The sequence below is a fragment of the Cygnus atratus genome, chromosome 12 (genome assembly GCF_013377495.2).
Source record: "Cygnus atratus isolate AKBS03 ecotype Queensland, Australia chromosome 12, CAtr_DNAZoo_HiC_assembly, whole genome shotgun sequence".
Taxonomy (NCBI): Eukaryota; Metazoa; Chordata; class Aves; order Anseriformes; family Anatidae; genus Cygnus; species Cygnus atratus.
The window spans coordinates 12,471,263-12,482,971 of NC_066373.1; the positions used below are offsets into that span (position 1 = coordinate 12,471,263).

General features: G+C 60.6%; 1 protein-coding gene across 1 annotated transcript; it reads left to right on the top strand.

Annotated features, from left to right (window-relative positions):
- The first annotated feature begins 7,008 nt into the window (after window positions 1-7,008).
- On the top strand, window positions 7,009-9,939 carry TPPP3 (tubulin polymerization promoting protein family member 3). Its single transcript, XM_035543807.2, has 4 exons — window positions 7,009-7,099; window positions 7,828-8,019; window positions 8,796-8,949; window positions 9,134-9,939. Exons 2-4 carry the CDS (start codon window positions 7,832-7,834, stop codon window positions 9,320-9,322), a joined length of 531 nt encoding a protein of 176 aa, XP_035399700.1. The 5' UTR covers window positions 7,009-7,099; window positions 7,828-7,831; the 3' UTR covers window positions 9,323-9,939.
- Window positions 9,940-11,709: the final 1,770 nt, after the last annotated feature.

Below are 11,709 nucleotides of genomic sequence, written 5' to 3' on the forward strand. Positions count from 1 at the left end.
ATTCTCCATACTATGGTGAGTGCAGGTTAGGAAAGGACAAGACGTGGTCCTGTGTGAGTCCAGCTAAGCCGTTCCTCCACTTGCCTAGGCCTGGAACAGCTCTATCTGTGAGCATTATAACAGAATTGTTCAGTTGGAAGGGACCTACAAAGATATTGAGTCCAAGTGCCTGACCACTTCAGGGCTAACCAAAGGCAAAACATTACTGAGGGCATTGTCCAAACGTCTCTTGAACACTGACAGGTGTGGGGCAGCAACCACCTCTACAGGAAGCCTGTGCCAGTGTTTGACCACTTACACAGTAAAGAAATTTTCCCTTATATGCTGTCTGAACCTCCCCTGGTGCAGCTTTGTGCTGTTCCCTTGTGTTGTGTGAGTGATGTTCCCTTCTGATGAGTGGTTGGAAAGCTGCCTGGCAGAGAAGGACCTGGGAGTACTGGTTGATAGTCAGCTGAATATGAGCCAGCAGTGTGCTCAGGTGGCCAAGAAGGCCAACAGCATCCTGGCTTGTATAAGAAACAGCGTGGCCAGCAGGTCTAGGGAAGTGATTGTCCCCCTGTACTCGGCTCTGGTGAGGCCATGCCGCGAGTACTGTGTTCAGTTTTGGGCTCCTCGCTACAGGAAGGACATGGAGGTGCTCGAGAGAGTCCAGAGAAGGGCAATGAAGCTGGTGAGGGGTCTGGAGAACGTCTTACGAGGAGCGGCTGAGGGAGCTGGGATTGTTCAGCCTGGAGAAGAGGAGGCTCAGGGGCGACCTTATCGCTCTCTACAGGTACCTTAAAGGAGGCTGTAGCGAGGTAGGGGTTGGTCTATTCTCCCACGTGCCTGGTGACAGGACGAGGGGGAATGGGCTAAAGTTGCGCCAGGGGAGGTTTAGGTTGGATATTAGGAAGAACTTCTTTACTGAAAGGGTTGTTAGGCATTGGAATGGGCTGCCCAGGGAAGTGGTTGAGTCACCATCCCTGGAGGTCTTTAAGAGACGTCTAGAAGTTGAACTTAGTGATATGGTTTAGTGGATGACTTGTTAGTGTTAGGTCAGAGGTTGGACTAGGTGATCTTGGAGGTCTCTTCCAACCTAGACAATTCTGTGATTCTGTGATTCTGTTCTATCACTGGTGAGCAGGGGGAAGAGACCGGCACATCCCTCTCTGCTTCCCCTGCTCAGGGAGTTGCAGAGAGCAAAGAGGCTTCTCAGCCTCCTTTTCTCCAGACCGGAGAGCCCAAGTGTCCTCAGCCCACTTGGCTGCCAGAGCACACTGCTGGCTCATACTGAGCCTGCTGCCAACCACATCAACAATGTGGGCCATTTCTCGTGGTCCGTGTCCAGAGCAAGCCAGGATATTTGGGGACAAATGGCCTCTGGGCATAGCCGACGCAGGGCTGGCAGGCTTGACCCCCAGCTCCAATGTAGCCACCTCCCAGCCCTGCTGTTGTCCATTGTCCCACTGCTCACACTGGCTTCAACACTGTGCCGAGGTCCATGCAAGTCCGCTGCCTGTCCCTGAAGCTTTAGATCCCAACAGATTTCCTTCTGCAGATCTGACTTAAGCTGCGAGAGACAGGAGGGTGCCTGGTGCATGTTGAAGGCCTCTGCCCTTTCTGGTCACAGCCCTGAATGCCAGCAGCTAGCCCAGCTCCTGTGGGACCCCCCCAGCACATCACCTCGCCAGCACCACGCTGCATGGAGCCGCCACTGAGCGCTCATTCCAGAGTCGCCTTTGCCTGCAAGGAGATGTGCCCTGAGAGGAGCTTGGGGCTCTGCTCCTTCTGCCAGGGATGTGTGGAGACCAGAGGGGCTCCCTTCTAAACACATTTCCTGCTCCAAAGTTTAGTGAAGTCTCCAAAGCTGATCTGGGGGAGCAGGAGAAAGCGTGTCATTGCGGAAGGTGGGCATTGTCATGTCAAATCATGCCAACACAAGGCCAAGGACAACGAAGGAGGTTTTGGGGTGTGCACAGACATGACGCAGTGCTTGTGTCTTCCACCATTTTCTCAGGGCCCAGCATGGCCCAACGTGACCCCTGGGGAGGGACTCTCTGCATCATCCCAGCTTGAAGCATGAGTCTGGTTGCTCTGTAAGGAAGCACAGGAACATCTGGAAGACCAGAGTCGGGCTTGGAAGAGGGTAGATTTTTCAGCTCTTTTGAGAGTCTGCCTTCTGACTCAATGGCCTTCAGTCGCCAAGGTTCTCTCACTCTTCTCCCCTGTTCCACAGACAAGCCCGATCCTTCCTGTTGTTCCCCTCGGCTACATTTTGCCCAAGGAGCCGGTGAATTTTATGGATCCTGGAGGTATTCCAGAAGAAGAGGGCTCCCAGGTTTTGTATGAGACGTGATGATGGAAGGGGTGCTGATGGAGTACACCCATGCGCCTATCTGGCATTTAGGCAGTGTCTGGCCCCCTTGTCCTTTGCTCGAGGCTGGCCAAGGAGCAGTGTGGAAGCCTGGTACCTCAGAGCTTCAGCCCCTGGTCCAACTGCTCCTCCACACCCCTCGTTTTGCCACAAGGTGCTGGCAGGTAGCAGTACCAGACAAGCTCATGGCAAGCTGCACAGAAAGGGCGTGGTGCTTATGGCACAGACAGGGCAAATGTTGGAACGGCTTCACTGGGCCTGAAGGGTTTATGGGGCCAAGGTGATCCCCAGAGCCATCACCGGCGAGCGGTGCTGGTGGGACTGGTGGATCGTGGACAGGCGATCCAGGCCGAGCACTCCCTGCCGCACTCTTGGGGAGCTGTCTGGCAAAGTAATGTAGATGAGATCACTGACCCCAAATTTCTGTGAAGGGCTTTCTTACCATCCTGTTAGCTGACTTTTGACTCCTTAAAGAGCTGAGATGAGGAGCCTTGACTCTTCATCGAACTATGTGAGCCATTGATCAGCAGAAGTGAAGTCTCATGGTTGAAGTCGTCACGTTTAGATGTGCAAGGAAGGTTTGCCTGTGGTCGTGCATGTTGCAGCTTCCCGTGCTGCTGTAGCCAGGGGTACCCGCTTGCAGGGTGACCCTTGGGAAATGCTGGCATGTGTGGGACCAGCACTTGTGGCCCAGCAGATGTTGTGCTGCTCGTCTGTGGAGACCAGGACATCTGCCCTGGATGGATCCAGGTTAGATGGAGTCCTTCCTGTTGTTCTCCCTGTGTTTGCTGCAATCCACCCTGCAGTAGGCTGGGCTCAGGGTTTTCAAAGGCCAGCTGCCCCACCACCCGGGAATCATCAGTACTTTCTCTCCAGCAGGTGCCCCTGAGCAGACCTTTTGTGTTTTCTCACCCCTCGTCTGTGCGGAACCAGTCCCAAAGTCATGTATGGAGCTTTTTATTAGCTCTGTCCACAATAAAATTTTCTATGACTTTTGCTAAATGTTTTCCTCCTTTCTGGAGTCATTCACCACATTTATCTGCCTGCCTGATGGTCCCCAGGGTCTTTGGTCCACCTTTCCCATAAGGATGTCCCAGACAGGCTTTGCACCTTAACCTGGGGGGTGATAGCGTTCCCCTCTCCATAGGGCCCTATGGACGTTAGACAGGAGGCACACAGAGTCCTGCAGGCTTCCCCTCAAGGAGCAAAAACCTGTTTTTTTTTTTGTGGGCCAAATGCTGCAAAGTGCAATTCCTTGACCCTGGATTGCGGCAACCGGGTGCTAAGGGAAGAGCCAGGCCCCAGCAGGACGGGCTCCCAGTGCTTCCAGTGCTGCGTATGGGCCCTGGTCTCCTGAAAGTCCCAGGCGGCATCCCACAGGATTTTGTGTACGTCTGCGGTGGTTGATTTGGGCTGGGTTTTGTGGTTTTGCCACAACCACTGTAAGGGAGGAATATTGAAGATGTGTATTGGGCACCCAGGAGTGGAAGTGGTGGCACTGAGATGCCTTTAGCTCCTGGGAGAACTGGTGTATCGCAGAATGAACCCCCAGAAATGCCACCCAGTGCCTCAGTTGCTTTTTCTCTCAACACACGGGACCTTTGCTTTGGGTGCCACTCGTGGTGTCCCACAAAGCCCTGCAGGCTTTCCATGGCAGGCAGCGGCTCCCGTCCAGCTCCCTCCTTCCCCCGGGCTGAGCTCATTTCTGTCCCGCGGGGCCCCCAGCGTGGACAAGCTGTGAGTTGGGGTGCAGGAGGCGCTTCTGCCACCGCCGCAGGTCCAGTGCCCTGGCCTGGCCATTCCCACCACGAGACTCTGCGGCTTTTTATCAGGAATAAGCAAGGCGTTTGCAGGAGGGTGACAGCTTCTGGAGCCCCTCCCAGCGCAGGGTTATAAATCTTGCTGTCAACCTGCCGGCGGCTCCGCCGGCCTTACAATGCGATCCTTTCTGTGCTTGCTTTCATCTTCAGGCGCAGCTCGCTTTCTTAGTCCTCCCTTTGAAGCCAGGGTGACCTTCCTGCGGGAGTCATCTTCGATTGTGACATTTTTGGAGTCCATTCTGCTTTGGTGACCTGCCTCGAGTCGCGGGGGGAGATGCAGAGCCCTGCCCCTCCCCATCCCCGTGCTGTGCATCGCAGCTGGGACCCCCGGCCCCCTGCCCACCCGCTGCACCTCGCCATGCTCACGCCACTGCTCGGACACAGCTAAGCCCCGCTAATGCCTTCTGGACGCGCCGTTGCCGAGGTGACCGTATACATATTGCACAACCGCCGAAACACTTCCCTCTGTTTTGTAGCAACTTGCTCTATAGGAGCAGTGTTCCCACATAACCTCATCCCGCCCCAGTTGCTGCGGAGCCAGCGACTCATTCCTGCACTCCCTGATGAAACAAGATAACTCCACCGAGCCGGCGGTGCCCGGCCCCGTGGGAGGTGAGGAGGACGCATGGGTGCGCGTCCCGGCACGTGTGCGCGCTCCGACCTGCGCCCACAGCACCCTGCGGCCACTGCAGCACGCCAGGGCTGCGTGCCGAGGTGGAAGCATGGGTGACCCCGGTCCTGTTTGCTGGGGTTAGACACGGTCCTAGCAGAGGCAAGCCTGGCACCTGGCTTGCTGCATCCCTGTGATGCTGACCATGAGCCCCAGCACGTCTGGGATGAGTGCCGGAGTTGCACAGCTCATTGAGTGCCTGGGAAAATCACGATCCTTTCTGGATATCCCCAAAAGAGAAAGGTCCCTGGGGGCCCAAGCGTGAACCCACATCCGTGCTCCTCCCTCAGTCATGCCACAGGACCTGCGTGACCTCCTCCGCGGCTCCTGTCCCTGCCATGGGCTCCGGACCAAGCCCCAGCCTCCTCCTGCGCTTCCTTTTCCGGGCTGCCGCAGGAGCAACAGGAGCCAGCCAAGGACCTGGCTGCCGTGGCCACTTCGGCATGCTCCATCCCAACGGGGCTGTCATGGTGACAACAAATGCACAACAAACCCCAGCCCTTAGAAACCGAAACCTGACCTGCTCAACCCGCCCATGGGATGGCAGCGGTGGGGCAATGCGTCCCTCCGGGCTTGGTGCCCCTCTCCTGGCGCTCACCCAGCTCTCCAGATGTGCCTCCCCTTGGGGATACAGATATTCCATCCCTTGGGGATCCAGATGTGCTGCCTCAGGGCCAGCTGTAAGCACCTTGCTTGATGTGGCAAGCCCCAGTAACTATCCTCTCCTTGGGGCACGCAGCGGCTCTTCTGAGCTCTGTCCTTGGAGGTATTCAAAAGCCACCTGGAGATGGTCCTGGGTGGCCCTGATGGACCAGAGGACCTCGAGTCCCTTCCCACCTCCACCACGCTGTGACCCTGTGATGCCAGGACAGGTCAGAGGCTGCTCAGTGACCACCGTCCCCCACTGTGAACTGTGGCAGGGCCTTACCCTGGAGGATGGGGCATGGAGCAGACCACAAACTCATGGGGTTAGCTCATGGCGTGCTTGGCTTTGCAGTAAAAGTATTGGACTTTTTTCCTATTCTCCAAGCAGGAAAAAAAAAAAAAAAGGCAATCAAAACAAATGCACAAACAAACAAACTAACAGAGATGAACAAGAAAAGCCCAATTTCCTCCTAGCAGCCAGTCTGCATCTTCGAGCATGTAAAAGCTTCTCTGCAGCCTCTGAAATCTGGGCTGGGGGGATAGGGTGTGCAGAGGTGTCTTGGTGCTGAACTGCATCTCCTGGGGCCTCCTGAAGCTGCCCAGGAACCCGGTGCCCACCCCAATCAGAGGCGAAGCTGCCTGGGCTTGAGCTCAGGCTGTGGCACAGCAGCTCCTGCCAGAGGATGGCAGGGTGACTGGGGACCAAGCCCCACGAGTGAGGACAGCAGCAGCATCCACACCACCTTCTTCCCCCCCCCCAGCTGAGCAAACCCTGCTCAGCCAAGGAGGAAAAGAAAGCGGCTGGATTCAACAAATCAGGGGCTCCTCTGCACAGCAGCAGCCTGAGACCTCGTCTGGAAGCCTTGGAAATAGCGAACTCCTCTCCAGGTGCCCTGTTCCAGTGCAACAACCAGAGGCAGAACTCAGCACGAAAGCAGGGTAGGTGATCCAGCAGGGCTACCTGCCTGGAGCCGTGGCAATACGCGGTGCTTTGAGAAACGCAGATGGAAAAGGCAGAAAAACAGACAGAATCTTTGGAGGCTGTGATATTGAGGGAGGTTTTTCACACTAACAAGCCCTTTTGTGGAGTGGAGGACGGAGGGATGGAGAACAGAGGGTGGAGGGATGGAGGATGGAGGATAAAGGACGGAGGGATATAGGACGGAGGACGGAGGGATGAAGGATGGAGGGATGGAAGGTGAAGGATGAAGGACGGAGGGATGGAGGACGGAGAGCAGAGAGATGGAGGATGGAGGATGAAGGGTGGAGGGATGGAGGGCAGAGGGATGGAGGACAGAGGATGGAGGACGCAGGGATGGAGCCGCTGCGACGCTGCCCCTAAAGCCACGAGGGGGCTCTGGGTGCACGAGCAGCGCCGGGCCCCCCGGGGCAGCTCCTCCGCGGGGTCCCCCGGCTCCCCCCGACGAGAACCGGGCCGGGCGGGGTCCGGCGGCCGCTTCCCGTGCGGGGCGGGCGGGAGGGGGCGGCCCCGGCGGCGCGGGCGGGCGCGTCCCGGGGCCCCTCCCGCCGCCGGGGGCCGGCGCGGCGCCAGCCCGGGGCCTTAAACAGCGGCGGCGGCGGCGCCCCGCGCCCAGAGCGCGGCGCCGGGAGGTGAGTGCGGGACCGGGACCGGGGCCGGGGTGCGGGGCCGGGGCCGGGGCCGGGGCGGGCGGGGGCGCCGAGCAGCGCAGCTCCGGAGGAGGGACCCCCCCCAAAAAAAAAGGGTCTGCACCCCCAAAGGGCCTGGGACCCCCCAAAAAGGGTCTGGGGCCGCGTCCACCCAGGGGCCCGCCCCCTCCCCGGGCTCCCCCCGGTGCCCCCCCGGTGCTGCCGGGGCCTGGCGGGACCGCGATGCTGCCCCCCCGGGGGGGCCCTGCCCTTAGCGACGGTCGCCAGGCGGCACCGCCCTGCCCTTAGCAACGGTCGCTAGGGGCACAAACCCTCCCTAGCAACTGTCGCTAGGGCACACAACCCCTCCTTAGCAACGGTTGCTAGAGGCACAACATCTCCCGTAGTAACGGTTGCTAGCGGCACAGCCTCTCCCTAGCAATAGTCACCAGGCAGCGGAGGCGCTGGGCGGGGGGATGCGGAGCGGCCCCGGGGCTGGGTGCGGGCAGCGGGGAGGCCCGGGGCTGTTCCCCCGGGGGTGGATGCTCGGCCTCGGCACCCCCCAGGGCTGACGGCCCCACTCGGGAGCTTTCAGAGCCCCGAGGGCTGTTGGTACCCATGACAGCGTCGGAGGCACGGGCTTGGGCAGAGCCCTGTGGCTGCCGCCCCCCCCCCCCACCCCCCGCCCTTGGCCAGGTGGTAACGGGGCCCTTCTGCCCCTCACCCCGCAGCCCCATGGCTGGGAGCACGGAGATGGCATCCCTGGAAGAGAGCTTCCGCAAGTTCGCCATCTACGGCGACACCAAGGCCACCGGGCAAGAGATGAACGGGAAGAACTGGGCCAAGCTGTGCAAAGACTGCAAAGTCACCGATGGCAAAAGCGTCACCGGCACCGACGTGGACATTGTCTTCTCCAAGGTGAAGTAAGTGACCTGATTTCGGGGTCTCCAGCCTTGCGGCCTGGAGCTGTGGTCCCCACGGAGGTGCAGTCCTCCCCAGGCCATCCAGCACGGTGCAGCAGGTGCTGCCCTGGGGCGTCCTGCCTTCAGGGCTGCTTTTGAAGGACCTGGAAATAAATTAGTGAAGATTTTTGGGGCGGGAGGCTCAGATTTTGATGTCACTTGGGTGTCAAAGTGGGCTGCCAGCTGGGCATCTCGCAGTACGGGAGCGGGGAAGGATGCTCGGGGCTGTCCCGTGGGATGCAGCACAGCCCTGAGCTGGGTGACCAGGGGCCTGAGCAGAGGCACCGGGCCTGATTTTGGGAACACGGTGACAGCCGATGCTGCACCAGGGTGGGGAAGCTGCTCCCTCCCCACCCGCTGTCTGGACACCCCCTGGTTCCCTGGTGCAAACCAAGAGGGCTCTGAGCACCCGGGTGTGTTCAGTGTCCAAGGGGGAGACAAGGACGCAGCAGGGGAGCTCTGTGCTCCTGCCACCAGCACCCAAGTCCCAGTTATATTGGGCACCAGGGACTTTGACAGCATGGGGCTGTGCAGCTCCTGGAGCTCAGCACCAGGCATCCCTGGCCTGACCCATGCAGTCTGGCTGCATTTCAGGGGAGGCTGAGGAACCCCAAGCTGGTAGAAGAGAAATTCGGGGTCTGCCTGGTGCCACGCAGCCCCCTGCAGCTGGATCAGCAGCGCTGTTTGTAGGCGCGACGCGAGGAAGTGCTTAGGGCATCCCGGTTTGGTGCTTGCAGGGGGAAGACAGCTCGTGTCATCAACTATGAGGAGTTCAAGAAGGCCCTGGAGGAGCTGGCCCAGAAGAGGTTTAAGGACAAGAGCAAAGAGGAGGCGTTCGAAGCCATCTGCCAGCTGGTGGCAGGGAAGGAGCCCATTAATGTGGGCGTCACGGTGAGTGCCAGCAGGAGCAGGAGGGCAGGTCAGGATGGGAGGACGGGGCTCTGCCCACGGGCAAATGCTTTCTGGGAGCCCCATGGCCCTGGGTCTGGGGCAGCGCAGGGTCCCCGTGGGCATCGAGAGCTCGCGTGGGGACAGGGACGGTGTCTGACTCCCTGTGCCCCTCTCCCCACCGCAGAAAGCCAAGACCGTGGGTGCCGTGGAGAGGCTGACGGACACCTCCAAGTACACGGGCTCCCACAAGGAGCGCTTCGACGAGACAGGCAAGGGCAAGGGGAAGAGCGGGCGGGAGAACATCGTGGACAACAGCGGCTACGTCAGTGCCTACAAGAACGCGGGCACCTACGACGCCAAAGTGAAGAAGTAGGGATGGCTGCCCCTGGCGCCCACCGCCCCGGTCCCTGCGCGCCGGCCTTCGGCCATGTCAGCCTCGGGACGTTCCCGCGTGCCGTGGGGCCCGGGAGGCTGCGCTGGGGCCGGCCCCAGGCTGGCGGGATGTCGGATGCGATTGGGAAGTGGCTGGGCTCTGCCCCAGCGCCACGTCCGTCCCTTGTGCTGTGACCCCCCTGCCCCTGCTGCTGCGCTGCTCCTCGGGGTGCCCCGCTGGCACCGTCACCTTCCCTACCTCAGCCCCAGCCCCGGGGCACCCTCCCTGCCAGTCCCAGCGGGGACCGCAGCCTGTCCCTAACCCGGCAGCCCTGCTGGGGACCTGCCTTCCCCCCCCCGCTGACACCACAGCCTTCGCTTTCCTTCACCCCCACAGGGTTGCTCATGGCCCGGAGCCACTGGGCTGCTCCTGGGATGGGGCTGGCCCAGGGGACCTGGCCCGCGCCCTGCTCCGTGTTCCCCAGCCACAACCAAAGGTCCCCAAGTCCCCAGATTTTCACCCACGTGGGCTCCCACTGCCTTCAAGAAGCCTGAACCAAGGGGTGCTGCAGCCCCGCGCTGTGACCCGGCTCTGCAATAAAGCCCCCTCCGCACTGACGCCTCGGCTCTGGTTGTGTTCGGCGACAGCCCGTCTGTCCATCTGTCCGTCCGCCTGCCCGCCTGCTGCTGCCGGGCAGCTTGGCTGGCCCCGGGGCTCGATTCCTGGCTGGCCCCGAGTTGCCTGAGCAACCGCAGGCACAAACACAGCGCCTGGCTCCGGCTCCCGCTCTGTTTGCAACCAAACACGCGGGTTCCTGGTAACGTTCCCTGGGAACCGGCCGCGCTCGGGGCTTGGGCGGGTGCTCGGGGCTGGGCGCTGCCACCCCCAGCACCCATGGCTGCGGGATCGCGGCTGCCTGAGCCACCGGGGATGTGCCTGGGGTGTGTGTGGGGCTCTTGGTCCCACTCACTGCTCGGCTCCCTGCCAGCTCCGTCCTTCTGCATCCCATTCAGCTGCTTTTCCAAGCACAGGCGGAGTGGGAGGCTGGCTGGCTGCTGCTGGGCTCCTCTCAGCATCGCTGCCCGGCTCTGTGATGTACTGGGGGTGTTTGTTCCTCCTTTGAGCAGGCCAGAGGGCCGGTGGGGCTCTCTGTGCCCCAAAACGCTCCTCGCTATCCCCCTTCCTAGGGTCTTTGTCCCTTCGCTGACCCCATTGCCCAGCTGCAAAAAGGAGGTGCGAAATTCCCCGGGCTGGGCTGAGCTGCATTCCCTGGGGATCAGCACCGACTGCCACCCCAGTCCCCTGGCACACAGCTGGAGGATTTGGTGAGGAAGAATATTTTGTGATGAGGTGAGCGGCCTGGCTCCGTGGGACTGATCCAGGACAAGAGCTGGTGGTGGAGCAAGGGGGGAGGACCTCTATTGGGAGGCTCTGGGTGCTGTGGGACCCCGGGGACATGGGGGAGGTGCCCTCAGGGCTGCACCACAGCAGGTTGGAGACTAAGGTGCCCAAGGTGTTCAGGTGCCCAAGCTCTTTTCCCCTCCCCTCCTTGGCTGTGCATGACAGGGGGTTTGGAGGTCTGGACGGATGCGCAGCATCCCTCACCCTGCCCCTCTCAGCACTCTGGGGCCAGGGATGCCCAAGGCTTTCCTGGGAGCAGGACTGCTGGGCTCCTGGGCACTGAACAGCACATCAACACGTTGATCTGATCACAGCCTCTCCCCGAGGGGCAGAAGTGCTTCGTTTGCCCCAAACCCTAAAAGCTCAGTCACTGGCACAGGGATCTGACGTGCTTTTGATACTGGGAAATCAAGAACAGGAGGGGGATTTCTGGCTGGTCATAGGCTTGCAGCAGCTGTGCCGCTCCTGTGCCCACCAACAGAGCCGTGACACTGGTGGGCAGCAGTTGTTCCTTGCCCAGCAGCAGCTCAGCTGTCCACGTAGCAGCAGCTGAGCACCCACAGTCAGTGAGGAGGATGGATGGGTCCTCAGTTACAGGATCTACCCCCGTAAGTTCTATGGGAAGCCTGGGCAGTGTAGCCCTCACTGCTCAGCTGGTGGGCAGGGGCTGCGGGCTTCACTCTGCCCAGCCATGCCACTTGCTCCAACCCTGTGCAGAGGTGGCCTCTCTGCAGCTCCTGGTGGGGTCGCAGGGATCACACCGAGGTTGGCAGCTCCCACATGTGTCCCCAAACCTCTCGGCTTACAGGTGCTCCTTAGCGCCCCAGTGCCTCCGCATGTTCTCTGCTGCTTGCTCTCCAGCTTACTCCAGACATTTCCCCTCCAGACATCTCTGTGTTCCCAAGGAGGCTGCTCCAGTGTCTGCGAGGCTGGATAGGAATGGGGCTGTGTGGTGGGGACGGTGATGGCCCCACAGCCTGGCCGCC

What these genes read in the sequence shown, in the direction of transcription:
- TPPP3 (XM_035543807.2), top strand. Translation starts at nt 7,832, where the DNA reads ATGGCTGGGAGCACGGAGATGGCATCCCTGGAAGAGAGCTTCCGCAAG. An exon ending in ATTGTCTTCTCCAAGGTGAA is followed by an intron (nt 8,020 to 8,795) that starts GTAAGTGACCTG and finishes TGGTGCTTGCAG; the next exon opens with GGGGAAGACAGCTCGTGTCA. An exon ending in CCATTAATGTGGGCGTCACG is followed by an intron (nt 8,950 to 9,133) that starts GTGAGTGCCAGC and finishes TCCCCACCGCAG; the next exon opens with AAAGCCAAGACCGTGGGTGC.